At 37.1% G+C, this 18694-nt stretch overlaps 1 protein-coding gene across 2 annotated transcripts in view; it reads left to right on the top strand.

Annotated features, from left to right (window-relative positions):
- The window catches only part of LOC132142892 (NACHT, LRR and PYD domains-containing protein 3-like), a 125239-nt gene that overhangs the window by 82291 nt on the left and 24254 nt on the right, over positions 1-18694 (top strand). For both annotated transcript variants that reach the window (XM_059553085.1, XM_059553086.1), the window contains exons 2-4: positions 7905-8068; positions 8607-10469; positions 12612-12785. In XM_059553085.1, coding sequence (XP_059409068.1) covers positions 7926-8068; positions 8607-10469; positions 12612-12785 — 2180 coding nt within the window. In that variant the 5' untranslated portion in view covers positions 7905-7925. The remainder of the gene's footprint in view (positions 1-7904; positions 8069-8606; positions 10470-12611; positions 12786-18694) is intronic.

The raw sequence follows: 18694 nt of genomic DNA on the forward strand, positions 1-18694 counted from the left end.
TTTTGTTTAGCTTGTGACTGTAAAGCACTTTGGGCAACGTGAGTTGTATTAAACTGTGCTATATTAATAAATAAACAAAACAAAACCAAAACCAAAAAAGTGTTCTGTCACAATTCAGTGCAGTAGGTGGCGCTGAACACATTTAACAGACTGAAAGCAGACAAATGGGCGGGGCTTGTGTGTTGTTGTCACCGGAGGTCTCTTGCGCATGCGCGGTCTGCATCACGAGCACACGCCTTGTTAAAAACCGAAAGTAGAGTCTCAATACTAACCGAGTGTAAATTCACATTTCCTAGAGTTACAAACGGGCATAAAAACCACATTACGGTAAGTTCAGTTATAATCTTCTGATTTCATCTCATATTATTGTACAATGTGTTCGTTTTCGCGTCGCTTTCACACTAAACTCGAGCTTTAACTTGTTGTAGTGAGTTGTGACGCTTGTAAAATCAGATGATCAGTTCATCTTCAGGATTATAATAATATAAAACTCTAGCGATTATTTTAGTTGAGAGAAATTTACGGATACATTACTAATTAATAAGCAAAGGTGGGAAAGAAAGTCTTGCTGTGTTTTATTATTAGTTGAAATCATTTATAACTTACAGGTGTGTCACGCGTCACGTGATCTCGGGAGCGCGCTCTGCAGGTAGAACAGGTTTGTGTTCAGCTCCGACAAAAATGAAGGCGTGTGTGTGTTTTTTTCTTTATTTATTTTTCTTTATTCAGTTCCATCATCACACAAAGACACAATGTAAATAGAGGAGCGTTGCACATCTCAAAGCATGCAAAACATAACAGCAACAACTAAAATAAAAATGTTACGCAAACATATACATATAAACAAAACACAATAAAAATAAGAAAATAATACATAAATTAGGGAAGTTACATAGATTTGAAAAGCTTTAGTATTTGTATTGTTTTCATAAGCTTCATATTTTGTGATCTCATGTTAGAAAGGGCTTCAAAATATATTTTAAGATCAGTGTTACAAAATGTAATATATGACGGTTTCTTTTGAATTACTTTTGACTTATGAATATAAAACTTTGCTAAGATAATTAATAGTTTAATAACATAATATGTTTATCAGAAAAATATGGTTTTGATAACAAACCAAAGTATCATGAGGATCTTAATGTTGGACTTTTTTTGTTATGTCTATTTTAAAGTCAACCCAAAGAGAAATAGAAAATAAGATTCAATATCTTCAACAGATACATTACAAAAGGTACATTTATAACAAACACTATGAATATATCTACTAACAACTGCATTTACAGGATAACATTTGTGAATAATTCTGTAAAGTACTTCTTTTACTTTATTATAAATTACATATTTATATGATAACATCCAGATGCTGCGCCAAGATACACAGTGTAAATTGTGTAACAAAGTGGTTTCTGTATCTCCAGATGTCTAGGAGAGCTCAATTATTGCAAACATTCTGGAGATTGTTATTTTTATTAAAGACTCTGAGGGTGAATCTATCTTGAGCTTTATCATAAATCATATTAAAATCTCACCAATAATTACCTTACTAGGTTCATCAATTATTATATTTCAGTGTTTGCTCTGAAGATGATTCCTCATTGTAGACGTGCTGTTGTGGTAACTCAGTTTCACTTGACAGATTGTGCGCACTACGTGATCATCATTTTGATCAAAGGTTTTTTTTTTATATTAGAACTCAAATGGGAAACAATAACTTGCATATGACAAAATATACACGTTTCCAGTCATATCTCCATCATATATAAATGTCTGTGTATGTGTGGTGTGTAGAGATATATCACTACATACAATAACAGCAAACAGAACAAACATTCTTTAAACACTTCCGGGGGTTGCAAGGTAAAAAAGTCTTAAAAGGAAAGAGACTCATGGTTTTCTACAGATCTGCATGGGTTTGATTATCGTTGGATAAGTGTTTCAAAGATTCAAAGTATTTTTGACATTCATTTATAAGCAGTTTAAAGAGAGTTTACTGTTATTCCACTTACTTCTGTCTACATGATATTAACCCATTGTAATAATAATGTTTAACATCAATGACATATTTTCTGAAAGACCATCGACATCGACAAAAACCAAAACCTGAAACACATTTATTGATGGAATATCAGTGTTGATATCAGTATTTAGCTGGACAAGAGAAAAATAAATGTTCAATGGTTTCAGGCTCTTCTAAACAAAAGACACAAGGATCTTCCTCAAAACACAAACTTTTCTGTACAATTTCAGCAGCTGGATGCACATTATTAATAATCCTATATAAAACAAAACCTGTCTGTGGAATTTGAAAAGCTTAATTGTAAATTTGGAAACCTCAAAATCCCATTTCAACAAAACGTCTAACCCTCCAGTTTCCTTGAATACACACTTTGGTATCTGAAACCACATTGAGTTTGGCCGTGCTAAATACATGTGAATCCAATTCATTTTAAGATCTCCAACCGTGGATTCACATTCAGTGGCTTTCAGACCTCCATTTTTAGTTTCTTTAATCATCTGAGATTTTTTGATATAATGAGTTTGGTTTTTCCATAGAAAATGAAACACAACAGCGTTAACCTTTTTTAATAGACAGATCTCTCATAAACCAATGATTAAGGGATTTTTTCATACTGTCAATTCTCTCTATGTTTAATAATTCTCCTGATTGTATTTCCTTAGACATTATTAAACCGAAGTACTTCACTTCAGATTTAACAGGAATGGATTCTATATTATCTGCATTACATGAAAACAAGGGAAAAAGTTCACTTTTTTTAATTTCGTCATAAGCATGAAGCTCTTGAAATGTCCAGGGCTTTTTTAACTATAGATTTATCTTTTAAAAATAAAACTGTGTCATCAGCAAATTGACTAATTCGATATTCGTAATCAGAAATGGTTTTTCCTTTTAACTGAGGATGGTTAATAACTAAATAAGCTAACATTTGAGAGCATAATATAAAGACCTTTGGAGAGATTGGACATCCTTGTCTAATTCAGCGCAGAATTCAATTCTAGGTGTCATACCTGGATTAAGAGATATATAACTATAAATATTGATATAAAACATTTAAATAACCTTGCAAAACCCTTCCCCAAACCCAAACAGTCTAAGTGTCGTAAATATAAACTCATGCTCCACCTTATCGAATGCTTTAAAAAGATCGATCAATAGAATGAGGCTTTCTGATTGTATCAATGATTGATAGTCGATCATATCCAGGATTAGTCTAATATGATTTTCAATATATCTTCTCTTAATGAATGCTGATTGATACTCTTCTACAAGTTTCCCAAGAACCTGTTTAAGACGATTAGCAAACACAAGAGCAAGTCATTTATCATCTATACATAATAAAGTTATTGGTCTCCAATTATCTAACAATAGCAACTGTTTATTGGGTTTAGGTAGCAAGGTAATTAACCACATCAACTCTGGGGACCCACCGGTGGGTCCAATATTGCATATGCCTAATTCTCAAAAAATCAAAATAACAGCTGTAGTGGTTAAACCTGTTTTCATAGTAGGTGATAAGCTTCCTTATATAATAATAATATTAATTCCTTAATATAAGCACCATTTGCTTTTACTGAACACAACTCCTCTATCTGAGATTGCAGTGACTTTAATTTTGCTGAATCTTCTGCTGATTCTTGTGTATTAACTGCCAATGAGTTTATTTCTCCAATCAGTTCCCTTTGTTTCTGTTTCCTCCTCACTGAGAAATGTTTGTCTGTATCAACTGCTATTTGTTTAACCTTCAATTTAACCATTCCCATTTATTTAAGTTAGACATAGCTTTTCAATCTCCTCAATAAGAGTCAACACCTTATGATAAAATCTATCATTCTTTAACAAGTCATTATTAAACTTCCTAATATTAGGAGAAATGTGAAATTTCTTCAAACGTGATAAGGACAGAGTAACCATACAGTGATTTGTAAGTGAGGCAGCTGTAATTTCACATTATGTGACAGTTTTACATCGTTCACAAGAAATAAACCATTAATCTAATCTGGAACATTAAACCATGTATACTGAGTGCCGTTTGGGTTAGATACCCTCCAGTAATCAACAACATTAATATAGTATCATTATACACAGAATGTCTTCTATCAAACCATAAACCAATTTACCAAGTTTCTCAAACATGTCTCTATTAGCCACTTTGTTATTATAACCACAAATCCAGAGTAATATATAACATGTGTCATGTATTTCTACTGTTATCATTAACCAGTGGCCTTCTGCGTCCCCTTTATGAACAATAACAGAGCCGTCAAACCTGTTAAATAATGCCATCACTCCGGCCGAATGTGATGATCCATGAGCAAACAAGACTAAATCACCCACTGAACTGAATTATTCATCATTAGAATCAGAATCAGTCTCTTGTAACTAAACACAGTTCGCCTTTTGTTCCTTGCAAAATAAAAAAAATAGCTTTACGCTTAACACCGTTTTTAACCCCCTAGTATTCAAAGATAGAAAAGAAATGGACATAAATTAAGGGTAATCTATAACGTTCTCAGCACACACTCAGCTTTATTCACAGGAGTGAACATGTTGTCCTTAATTCCAGTTTCCACCATCATGTCTTCAATCTCTGTAGTCATGCTCACTAGCCCTGGATCTAACGTTACTTGGTTGGTGTTTGGTGTTGATGTGCACACCCCTAGTGGAGTTAATATCAGTAATGATGCATTAAGATGGATAAGCGAGGCAGGATTGAAGGACGTGTGGTGTGTTCAACCTCTAGTTCTGCTCTTATTGAAGCACAACAGTCAGACACTAGACAGGGTTTAGTCCTGCAGATTCTGTAAGAATGGTGTACTTTACAGCAGAGAAGGAGCGTAATATTCATGTGTGTTCAGCTCACGCAGAGCTCAAAGAGAACGAAGACACAGACAAATCATCCAAACCAATGTTGTTTTCGTCAACGATGATGATAACGAAATTATTTCGTTGACGCACCTTTTTTATGACGATAATGTGATGATGACTAGCTAAAAATGGCTCTAATGTGACTAAAACATGACGAGACGTTTTCGAGTTTTCGTTGACGAGACGAGACGGAACGAAAATGATTATAAGTCTGACGTTCACAATGCACGTCTTTGAGTATTTGTATTGTATTGAAGTCATTCGGTGCTGAAGAAATGTCAAATCTGAGTACCCTGTAATGGACAGATTTAATCATATCATATCAGAGTAAAGAGGTTAGGGAACGTTATAATAACGTTATACGAACCAAAAACTAACATTCTAATTCTGTTAAGAAAACTGTACTGTCTAACCAGAAACAACAAACGGTGCTGATATACACTCACAATGTGATTATAATACTAGCAGAAAAACTACAATCCTGAACTATTTCTAACGGTTCAATTCTCTCAAGTCTGCATTCGCTGCATCCTGGATATCAAGAACACATCCGGACACTTGCATGTGTTCTGTTCTCTGTTCTTGAGTGTTGAACTTCGAGGGTTAATGATGACGTAGAGCGAGACACAAGATCACAAGATCACTTAAGAACACACATTGAGAAAAGATCTCTAGTCTGACCAGCTAGCAGTTCGCTAAAGGCTAGTCAGTCTTATTATTGGATTTTAAAAATGATGAAAATAAATAAAATAGCTAAATTTCAAGATTAGTCTGAACCAGTGGTGGGCCATCAGGACCTTCTCTGCTAGCCCTATAAAAAATAAAATTGTGTAAGAAATGTTTTTATTATTATTATTATTATTATTATTATTAAGGTATCATTTTTCATTTGTGTAATGTGCATAAATTGGCCTATGATTAGTTTCGTTGAGGTTGAACTGGAATATCCTACATAAAAAAACGTCTGCAGTCAGCACATAGACTATAAAAACAGGGCCTGCTCTACGGATAGTGCTTCCCTCTTGTTCAAAGATGTCGAATCTGATTTGTAAAGAGCATTAGTGACAGAATCATCAGCCAATCAGATTGTGACATTCCATGACATCACGCCCTCTGGGACCAGTGACGTCTCCAGTGCTTCCCCTAGCCAGGGTTGCCAGGAATTCTCACAAAACCACCCAATCGTGTTTCGAGGTGTCTCCCGTTAAAAATCACGTTCCATGAGTAAAATACAGGGCCCGTATTCATAAAGAATCTTAATGCAAAAAGTAGCTCCTAGTGACAAAATTCTAAGAAAATTCTTAGAAATGTGGGCGTTTATTCTTAAAATTAAAGAAAAAATCATAGTAAAGAAAAAAGTAATTCAGAAAGCATCTTAACCGTTAAAAGATGTCTTAAGGTCAAACTGCACAGATGAGGACTTTTAAGAGGCTTAAGAGTTTCTTTAGCAGAGGAGAAAATGGCAGAAAGACGAAGATGCAGAAGAAATGTGTTGCAGACAATGGATGACCGTGAGTTAATAAGACGCTGTAGATTAGATCGTGCAGGGATCATGTTTGTGACTGATCTTATTAGAGACGTGCTAACATCTCTGACACAGCGCAGAAATGCCATAGCGCCAGAAATTAAAGTAATCACTACATTACGATATTTGGCAACTGGGAAAATGCACCAATGCAGTAGTGATGATTTGGGTCTGTCACAACCTTCTATAAGCAGCCGTGTCACACAAACAATTACAGCACTTTCAGAACATCTTATTGTGTCGCAGTTCATTTCATTTCCACTGGACATTCCCACCTTGCAAGCTCAAAAAACTGCATTCATGAATATAGCAGGCTTATAGGTGCGCACAAGCAGGGGGAATGAACCGTTAATAGTTTGTGCTATACGCTCCCATGTCTGCTTCATCATCCGGCCCGAATCTTCCTTTAAGAATGGCCTTGTGTTCATCCACTAACTGGGCTAACAGTAAACACATTTTGGCTTTCTCGCCCTTCTTGGTTTTGATTCCATGTTTGATACATTAAAACCAACATTCAAACCGCCACTTAAATAGGACAGCAATCACTGTAATTGGAAAGAGTGGAAAGAGTGATTTTTTTTTATCATTCTTTGTTTTAATCATTCATTTTTTTCCTTCTTGGACAACCAACCAATCACAGTCTTCAAAAGATTGTGTCATACATAGCAACAGGGTCAACCCCGCCTCCTCACTAAGATGAAAGTTTTTGTCTTTTCCTTACTCAGAGTTGCTCTCAGATCGGTCCCGAATCGCTCTTAAGCTAAGACTCCTACGTAAAAGTTATTAAGCTAAATTAAGAGTTTTCTGAGAGGATTCTTAGAATCTTTATGAATACAGGCCCTGGTCTCCTTGTAAATTTATCATTCCAGGAGCTAAATGTCACCTCACTGAGATTGCTTCAACAAGCAGACATGAAAAACAACCGGTGGTAACATGTGTTAAAGTAGCCCAATCTGGCAACACTGATTCCAGCGTTTAGTTGAGAATTTCCAAGCCGCTGTCACCGGTGATCTACACCAGATCTTGTTGCCAATCTGCCTTTTTAAAGGCGATCTTTTGCAAACAAAAATGGAATAACTGAAGGATAAACTACTTAAACTGAATAAAACAGTTTTGTTCACCATTTCAAAGATTGCACCTATGATTGGCTAACAGCTAGCACCGAGCACAACAAGTTATTTGGCCATGTTTATTTTTTTTAATACGAGCAAAGGGACATGAAATGACAAACGCACAGACTTTATTTACAAGTGACAGCTGAGTGCTTTATTATTTGAGGAGTATTTATTCATGCACATTGTTATGGAGGTGTAGTGTTGTCTGATAATGCTGTGGTGTGTGTGTGGATGTCCAGTATTTGTACAGTTCTGCTGCTGTCGTCATTTTAGAGTGACGTGATGTTCATAGAGAATCTTGTATTGGTGGATTACTTTTACTGATCCATCCACTGATGTGGTCAAAGTGTTGTTTGTTTTGTTTCTTCATTGACAGACCTCAGATCAGTTCTTCATCATGGAGATCAGTGAGAGATCTTCATCTCCAGATCACAGCTGTGTGTCTCTGAAGAGTGACAGATCCATGTATGAGCCTCCTGACCTCAGTGCTGAACCAGTGACCTCTGACCCCAGTGCTGAACCAGTGACCTCTGACCCCAGGTGAGACTCCATCAGCTTGGTATTATGTGTTAGACATTATTAAAGCTCTTACTCTTCTGCTGTTCTCATTATTTTCTGTATTATTGTCACACATAAGGAGCGTGGAGCACTCAGAGTAAACTAGAATCACTTTATTTGTCAGAGATCAATGCTAAGGATTGTTTCTTCTCGCCCGGTCGGGCCACTTGTTCAAATTATTACTGGCCCTGCCACACAAATATAAAATAGTTGATCTTATTATTGTTTTTGATCTAGGTTATCTTTTATACTAATAAATAAGATTATTTGACACTCATCATGTTAGATACCAATTAAAGTTTACGATTCTCAATTTCAGTTTTGGAACCACAGCAAAACTACTAGTGTAGCAGATATAAAGTTGATGAAATGTAGCCTATATTCTAGAAAATATGTTGTACTTTAATGTAAATATTCTGTATATAACAGGAGTATATTAAACTGACTCTTCTCTCTTAAATGTGTTGCTGTTCCTTCCATGTTTTATTCACAAATATGTTTTATGTTTGTTATCAATCAGAGACGATCAGATTCGAGCCCAGGATCCTCCTCAAGCAGTGAATGATGAACTACAGAGAGTCAAAGAGCAGCACAAAACCAGCATGAAGAACAAGTATGAGAGATTATTTGAGGGACTGAAACTCCAGGAAAATGAAACTCTTCTGAACAGCATCTACACACAGCTCTACATCATAGAGGGAGAGAGAGAAGGAGTGGATGAAGAACATGAGGTTTTACAGATGGAGAAAACAGCCAGAACACAACACTCACAAGACACTCCAATCTACTGCAATGACATCTTTAAAGCCTCCGCTGAAGCAGGATGTGAGGAGAAAGAGCAGATCAAGACTGTTCTTACTAAAGGCATCGCTGGAATCGGAAAAACTGTCTCTGTGCAGAAGTTCATTCTGGACTGGGTCGAGGGAAAAGCCAATCAGGATGTAGATTTCATGTTTGTGCTTCCATTTCGAGAGCTGAACTTGATCCCAGATCATCAGTACAGTCTTCACAGACTTCTGCTGGACTTTCACCCTGAACTTCAAGATCTGGACTCACAGATTTATGAGGAGTGTAAAGTTGTGTTCATCTTTGATGGTCTGGATGAAAGCAGAATCACACTGATGTTTTCAGACGCTCAGAAAGTTTGTGATGTGACTGAGACTTCATCAGTGGCTGTGTTGATGTCAAAGCTCATGAAAGGAGAGCTGCTTCCCTCTGCTCTCATCTGGATCACCTCCAGACCAGCAGCAGCCAATCAGATCCCCTCCAAATACATCCACCGTCTGACAGAAATTCAGGGATTCACTGAGCCTCAGAAGGAGGAATATTTCAGGAAGAGAATCAGTGATGAGCATCAAGCCAGCAGAATCATCTCACACATCAGAAGAGCAAGAAGCCTCCACATCATGTGCCACATCCCCGTCTTCTGCTGGATCTCATCCACTGTGCTTCAGAAGCTCCTGGAAGAAGATCTGAGTGCAGAAATCCCTCAAACTCTGACTGAAATGTACATCCACTTCCTGCTGATTCAGATCAACATGAGGAAGCAGAAGTATGAAGAGAGAGATCCAGAGAAACTCCTGCCATCCAACAGAGAAGTGATTGTGAAACTTGCTGAAGTGGCTTTCAAACAGCTGATGAAGGGCAATGTGATGTTCTATGAGGAGGACCTGATTGAGAGCACCATAGACGTCACTGACGCCTCGGTGTATTCTGGGATTTGCACTGAAATCTTTAAGCAGGAATCTGTGATTCATCAGAGGAAAGTCTACAGCTTCATTCATCTGAGCATTCAGGAGTTTCTCGCTGCTTTCTATCAGCTTTACTGCTATTTAACAAAGAACCAGGAGCAACTGCATGAATTCAGATATCCACTGCTCAAAATCAGTTTATCCAGCTCTGAAGTCTCTCTGCATGATCTACTAAGATCAGCAGTACATAAAGCTCTCAAGAGTAAGAATGGACGTCTGGATCTGTTCCTGCGGTTCCTGCTGGGCGTCTCACTGGAGTCCAATCAGAGACTCTTACAGGATCTACTGACACACACAGAGAACAGCTCAAAGACCATCAGCAGAACCACACGGTACATTAAAGAGAGGATCACAGATCCAGATGATCCTAATCCTCTCTCAGCTGATCAGTCGATCAATCTGTTCCTCTGTCTGCTGGAAGTGAAAGATCAGACTCTGTTCACAGAGATTCAGGAGTTTGTGAAATCAGACAAACACTCAGAGAAACTCTCTGCTGCTCACTGCTCAACAATCTCCTACATGCTTCAGATGTCAGAGGAGACACTGGATGAACTGAACACCATGAAATACAACACATCAGCTGCGGGGAGAAGAAGACTGATACCAGCTGTGATCAACTGCAGAAAAGCTCTGTGAGTGTTTCATCATCAACTAAAGGATCATATTTAATAATGAATCTGACTCCTTTAAAATAAATGTTCCTGAATGAGAGATTTTCTCCTGAATAAAAATATGTTTGCCAACAGAATCGCAAAGTAGACGAGTGAATTACCCACTGCTTTAAAACCGATATCATTTGGACATTATTCAAGTGAAACGCACAGGCACACAAACACATTTAGTAACGATTAATCTTACTGAAAATGGCCGATTAAGCAGTTTATATTCTGAAACATATTTCTATGTTGTGTTCGGTGTGCATTAAATTACATTTGGATGTAAATGGTCCTTTTCCTGACATATGTAAAACACTGAGCTGTCTAGGGAGCGTCTAATGGATCATCTTTATGAGGCTGTCGGGCGTCTAGCTTCATCTGTCTTTAGTTTGTTCAGGTTCAGATTCCTCTGCAGTCGTTGTATGTTGTAAAAAAATTAAATAAAATTTCATTCATGTCATGCAACAGCAAGCATAGACTATTAACCGCCAGAAGTGCAGATTCATCACGCGCCAACTTCTTACGCAAATAAGATTGGGAAAGCCTATTAATAAGTCTGATTTTATTTATTAATGTACTTACAATAAATAACAGTAAAATATATTAAAATTACTACATTACATGCATATTTATTTTTGAGTTGAAAACATGAATTAACAAATATTTAGTAAAATCTTTCAATCGTTAGGGGAGCAATGATTGAAAATAGTAGGATATTTTGCTAATTACTTATTGCAAATATATGCAGTTATATGCACCTCAGCACTGTAATACATTATAAAGCAGAATGAGTGGAGTTTAAATTGTAAATTATTAAATTATTAAATGGATGCCACCTTATTGGGCAAAATTTTATTAATAATAAAAGCTTTTCTGATGTGATTTGAAATTTGAAAAGGGAGAAAAAAAGTTTACCAAAAGGCGGATTCGAACCCGAGTCAATCGTGTCAAAAGGAAGAGAATGACACACGCTTCACCATCGACACTGAACTTGATGATTGGCAGCTGTCTGTTGTCATGTGATCTCTCTCCTCGTCTCCTCATTGCTCTCCGCTGCTGTTCTGCTTCAGAAGTGATCAGGAGGAAGTAGAAAACAGTCCTTTAGCAGCTCGATTCATCAAATACTCTTCTGCTGTGACAAGCAGCTTCTGAGATCTGTAATGCTATTTTTAGTCTTTTATAGTGAGTAATGAATCTGCAGTAAAGGACACACATCTCAGTGTCCTCATTACAACCCATGATTTTAAACACGTTTATTGTGTGTAATAATCTGTATTTTAGTTAATATACTGATATATTATAGTTAATTTAGAATAGTTAATTTCTATACACTAATGCAAAACCTATACTTTAAACATTAATGCAGTCACTCACAGACATAATAAATTAATTTCCACAGAACTGTAAGTTCATAGATGATGATTAATAGTCAAATAAATAGTAAATGTTAATATAATTTTGAGACTCTTAAACAATCATTTAAAGATCTTCAGCAGCTGACAGAGAATTAAATTCATCTGTTTTATTCCATCATGCTCTCATTCAGGACTCTTTTATTTCATTAAGCTAATTTGAAAGGATTTGATTTCCACATACGTGACTCAGTGAATTCATCTCTGTCTCTTACTGTGAAGATTAAACTACATATCAAGCATTTATTCAACACGTCTCGTTTGATCTTGAATGACTTTGACCTTGATTAAAGTTAATAAAGTTAATAAAGCAAAGCAAGTTACTGTTCCTGTGAACACCACTGACTCAAACTAATGCAGCTGAAGCAGCAAATAAAGAGAAACTACAAATATTGATCACATTAACAATACAGCAGGAAGAATTTAATCCTGTTCAACTGTCTGGAGTCTCTCAAAACTTTTATTTTTATACCTCCAGAAAACCTTGCTACATGTAGCAGAATGTTAAATATTGATGAGTTGAATAAACAGTCAGGAGCTCATCTGATCTCAGATATGAATCAATCTGAAAGATTATAAAACATCATATTGTGATTCAGTGTTCAGATTATGTCATCCTCCGTTCCCTGAGGACAGAAAACTCACAACACTCTGTAAATGTCTTTATTGTTTTGTTATTTCTTAAATTATATTTAATCTCTTCTAGATTTTCTGGCTGTAATCTCACTGCTCAATGTTGTGAGAGATTGTCTTCAGCTCTACAATCTTCAAACTGTGTCCTGAGAGAGCTGGATCTGAGGAACAATGACCTGCAGGACTCTGGTGTAAAGTTTATTTCTGATGGACTGAAGAGTCCAAACTGTCAGCTGCAGATACTGAGGTATTAAGAACATATAAGAGATCATTTACAGTCAACTGATCACAGTGTGTGTGTGTGTGTGTGTGTAGATGATCTGACTGTGTGTGTGTGTGTGTGTGTGTGTGGATGATCTGACTGTGTGTGTGTGTGTGTGTGTGTGTGTCTGTAGATGATCTGACTGTGTGTGTTTGTGTTTGTGTGTAGATAATCTGACTGTGTGTGTGTGTGTGTGTGTGTGTGTGTGTGTGTCTGTGTTTGTGTGTAGATAATCTGACAGTGTGTGTGTGTGTGTGTGTGTGTGTGTGTGTGTGTGTCTGTGTGTAGATAATCTGACTGTGTGTGTGTGTAGATGATCTGACTGTTTGTGTGTGTGTGTGTGTGTGTGTGTGTGTGTGTGTGTGTGTGTGTGTGTGTGTGTGTATGTCTGTATTAGTGTTTCACGATATACTGATACTAAAAATGTATCGCGATACCCTGCTTTAGAAAACGGTATGATTCCTCATGTTACCGGTACTTTAAGAATGACCTTAAAGAAGAGCCGTATTTTCTGAGTTGCATCGACGTGCGGCAGAAGGACAGTGTGTGTTAGGGCTGCAACAAACGATTATTTTGATAATCAAATAATCTAACGATTATTAGAATGATTAATCGACTAATCGTCAATTATTTCACTGATTAATTAATATAATTTGATTGATTATTCAGCTCTTGCAATTTGTTAAAATACTGTTATACATAACAAATAAATAAAATACATAGTAATCACTTCAGCTTTGGCAAATAATATTATTTAATTACAATTATTATACAATTAATTTATACAAATAAATATATTTGACACACAAAATGAGATGACAGAGAAACCTTATTTACCATTTAATTACTATATGAAATTTAACTGAACGACTCGTCATTCTGCCTAACATCTCCTTTCATAAGTATATGATATGGATAAGAAACAAAATAAAGGTAAGTGATTAGATGTTTTATTTTTGGATAAAAAAATTATTCACAATATACACTACCAGTCAAACATTTTTTAACAGTAACATTGTTTTTAAAGAAGTTTCTTCTGCTCATCAAGCCTGCATGTATTTGATCCAAAGTAGAGCAAACACAGTAATATTTTGAAAGATTTTTTACTATTTAAAATAACTTCATTTTATTTGAATATATTTTAAAATGTAATTTATTCCTGTGATTTCAAGGCTGAATTTTTTGCATCATTTCTCCAGTCACATTGTGAGCGACCACTTGGCTAAAATTGCGTATAAAACGACGATAGAAATTAGCAAAATCGAGAAAGCGGCATGAGAGTCAGGGACGGGCCAGTCGGCAACCACCTGGACCTTAGCTGGATCCATACTGATCCCCTCTTCAGAGATGACCGAGCCCAGAAACGTTACCGAGGACATGTGAAAGGAGCATTTCTCAGCCTTGACAAATAGTCGATTCTTAAGCAAGCATTGGAGGATGTGGCGAACGTGTTGTATGTGGACTTGGAGAGAAGGTGAGAAAATTAATATGTCATCGAGATGACAAAGACGAATAAGTTGAGCATATCCTGAAGGACGTCATTAACAAGAGCCTGAAAAACGGCGGGGGCGTTGACCAATCCGAAGGGAAGAACCTTATACTCAAAGTGTGAGAGGGACGTGTTAAAGGTGGTAATAGGGGGGAAGAGACATGGCTCGGGAATGACTGAAAACCCCTCACATATCGTAATATCCCTCCGGTACTCCAGACAATTCCCCTGCTTCCTCCTGAAAAACAGAAACAGAAGACACAGGGGGAACAGCAGAGACTAAACACTCAACATGACATGACAACTTTCCAAGACAAAATGGATCCTTTAGCCCAATCAATGTGAGGATTATGGAGCTTTAGCCAAGGATCGCCTAAAACAACAGGAGTGTAAGGAGATCGAAAAATAAAAAAAGAAATTGTCCCTCTGTGATTACCAGAAATGGTAAGAGTCAATGGAATAGTCTCCTTCTGTACTCTAGGTAGATTACAGAGAGCGGAAAGCAGTCGAGAAGCCTCCTCACCGTAGGCTGATCGGTCGAAGACCCAGATCATCTCCTCCTTGAAAAGCGCAAAGCTGGAGATGCAATCTGTCTCTGCCTCCCAGTTAGCCGTTCCCCAATCTCGAGCCCGGCCAGCGAGAAGGGAGAGAACGTAGGCGACCTTGGCTTGCTCCTTTGCATTCATCATGGGCTGTAGGGAAAACACCACCTCGCATTGGGTAAGGAAAGAGCGACATTGTTTTGGCTCACCTGAATAGTTTCCGGCAGGACAGGAGGAACATGCGAGGCGGAAGACTGTAGGCACATATTGTGGACCTGGCAGGAAAGCTCGAACATCTGAGAGGCCAGCATCTCGTTGGCGTGTCTGCCGGCGGATGTGTCCTCCTCATGCTTGCCTAGAAGGACACCCTGGTGTTCCACGGCAGTCTGGAATGGGCTGCCACTAGCTGAGTCCATGTCTTGGTCAGATTGTTCTGTGGTCAGGTAGAGAAGACTCAAAAGCGACATTGACAATTATAGTTCTTTAACGGAATCAAAAAGTCTGACCACAGGTAATCCAAAATGAAGTATCAATAAAGAACGGCGAACTGAAGAAACCAGTGGACTTGGTATAATAACGTGAACACAAAGCTCCTCAGTGGCAGGGGTGACCAGAAGACTGGTGAGGCTGAGGCACTTGTAGCTCACGAAGAGGCAGACGGTCGGAGAGCACCCAGCAGGTAATCTGTTGCAGTCTTTAGCAGGCAAGGTTCTGTGGATGTACAATGACGAGCACAGAGTAATTCCAGCAGTGGAAGTTATACCGTAGTACAATTCAAGTTTTCTATTCAATTCAAGTTTATTTGTATAGCGCTTTTTACAATACAAATCGTTACAAAGCAACTTTACAGAAAAGTATGTTTCTACAATATTTAGTAATAGCTTATAAGTGGTGACTGTCAGTTTGTGCATGTATGACAGGATTTTTAGAAAAATTTATACAAGACGTAGTCAGCCAGACAATGAACATTATTAATATTATTAATAATTAATAATTATTATATGATGCAGTCACACTTGTAGCAATATTTATTAGTTCTGTTTGTTGATTCAGGGTTAGCATCATCTGAGGTCCTCTGAGGGTCAGCATCATCTCTTCTCAGGTGTTCTGGATCCAGACTGGAGCTTGTGTAAATCCTACTTACCACAGGATGTAAATCCCGTGGCAAAACATAGAAACAAATAGAGACATCATTAGCATAGCTGCTGATCCAACAAAGTAAAATGTATTAGTTTAACCCAAGCTAAAGAATAAAAATGCGCATTTGATCAGATGCAACTACACTCACAATTTAAGATACATTATTTGAATGCTCGGTGAAAGAGATGCATTTTTAATCTAGATTTAAACAGAGAGAGTGTGTCTGAACATTAACCCTGAACATTATCACGAAGGCTATTCCAGAGTTCGGGAGCCAAATGTGAAAAAGCTCTACCTCCTTTAGAGGACTTTGCTATCCTAGGAGCTACCAAAAGTCCAGCGTTTTGTGACCTTAGGGAGCGTTGGATTGTAACGTGGTAGAAGGCTAGTAAGGTACACAGGAGCTAAACCATTTAGGGCCTTATAGGTAAGTAATGATAATTTGTAACTGATACGGAACTTATTGGTAGCCAGTGCAGAGACTGTAAACTTTTGTTAATATGATCACATTTTCTTGACCTGGTAAGGACTCTAGCTGCTGCATTTTGGATTACCTGTGGCTTGTTTATCGAAGAAGCAGGACAACCACCTAGAAGTGCATTACAATAGTCCAGTCTAGACGTCATAAATGCATGAACTAGCTTTTCTGCATCAGAAACAGATAACTTGTTTCGTAGCTTGGCAATGTTTCTAAGATGGAAGAATGCAGTTTTTGTAACATGGGAAATATGATTTTCAAAAGACAAGTTGCTGTCTAATATAACACCCAGATTTTTGACTGTAGAGGAAGTAACAGTACATCCGTATAGTTGCAGATTGTAATCTACAAGATTCTGTGTAGTGTTTTTTGGTCCAATAATTAATATCTCTGTCTTATCCGAATTTAATTGGAGAAAATTATTGGTCATCTAATCTTTTATATTTTTAACACACTCTGTTAGCTTAGATAATTTAGAAGTTTCATCTGGTCTCGTTGAGATATATAGCTGAGTATCATCAGCATAACAGTGGAAGCTAATTCCGTATTTTCTAATAATATTACCAAGGGGCAACATGTATATTGAAAATAGAAGGGGACCTAGGATGGATCCTTGTGGCACTCCATATTTTACTGGTGATAAATGAGATGACTCCCCATTTAAATAAACAAAATGGTAGCGATTGGACAGGTAGGATCTAAACCATCTTAGAGCCTGCCCTTGAATACCTGTATAGTTTTGTAATTGATCTATGATTATGTCATGATCTATGGTGTCGAACGCAGCACTAAGATCAAGTAAAACTAGAAATGAGATGCAGCCTTGATCTGACGTAAGAAGCAGGTCATTTTTAATTTTAACAAGTGCAGTTTCTGTGCTATGGTGGGACCTGAAACCTGACTGAAATTCTTCATATATATCATTTTTGCTCAAGAAGGTGCTCAATTGAGCAGACACAACTTTTTCTAAAATTTTAGACATAAATGGAAGATTTGAAATAGGCCTATGATTTGCCTGTTCACTAGGATCTAGTTTTGGTTTCTTAATAAGAGGATTAATAACCGCCAGCTTGAATGGTTTTGGGAAATGACCTAACAAATAATGACCTAGTTAAACAAATTGAGAAGCTGTTCTTCTATTACAGGTAAAACTCTTTCAGTAATTTAGTGGGAACAGGATCTAATAAACATGTTGTTGGTTTAGATACAGTGATAAGTTTATTTAGCTCTTCCTGTCCTATATTTGTTTATCTTTGGGTGCGATGGATGAAACTGAAGTGTTAGACGCTGTAGAATCTACATTCCTATTGTATTTCTAATGTTATATATTTTATCAGTGAAGAAATTCATAAAGTCATTAATATTAAAAGTTGGTGGAATATTTGAATCAGGTGGCGTCTGGTAATTTGTTAATTTAGCCACTGTGCTAAATAAAAACCTTGGATTGTTTTGGTTATTTTATATGAGTTTGTGTATATGCTCTGCCCTAGCAGTTTTCAGAGCCTGTCTATAGCTGGACATACTGTTTTTCCATGCAATTCTAAAAACTTACAAGTTAGTTTTTCTCCATTTGCGTTCAAGACTACGAGTTTCTTTCTTGAGAGAGTGAGTATTACTGTTATACAATGGCACAGTACTTTTTTCTCTAACCTTTTTCAATTTGATGGGGGCAACAGCTTCTAATGTATTGGAGAAAATAGTGCCCATGTTGTCAGTGATTTCGTCTAATTCATGTGTATTTTTGGGTACAAATAGCAGTTGAGATAGATCAGGCAGGTTATTTGCGAATCTGTCTTTGGTGACTGGAACAATAGTTCTGCCCAGACGGTAACGCTGAGACATATAGTTAATATCAGTGATATGCAGCATGCACGATACAAGGACATGGTCTGTAACATCATCACTTTGAGGTACGATATCTATAGCAGTAAGATCGATTCCATGCGATATAATTAAATCTAGTGTATGATTAAAACGATGAGTGGGCCCGGTGACATTTTGCTTGACTCCAAAAGAGTTTATTAGGTCAGTAAACGCAAGTCCTAATGCATCATTTGTATTATCAACGTGAATATTAAAATCTCCCATGATTAGCCCCTTTTCAACTGTAACCAGAGGGTCTGAGAGGAAATCTGCAAATTCTTTTAGGAATTCTGTATACGGCCCTGGTGGTCTATACACAGTAGCCAGAGCAAGAGATACATTAGATTTCTTTTGCATGTCTGACAGTGTTACATTAAGCAGA

The sequence above is a fragment of the Carassius carassius genome, chromosome 6, assembly GCF_963082965.1.
Source record: "Carassius carassius chromosome 6, fCarCar2.1, whole genome shotgun sequence".
Taxonomy (NCBI): domain Eukaryota; kingdom Metazoa; phylum Chordata; class Actinopteri; order Cypriniformes; family Cyprinidae; genus Carassius; species Carassius carassius.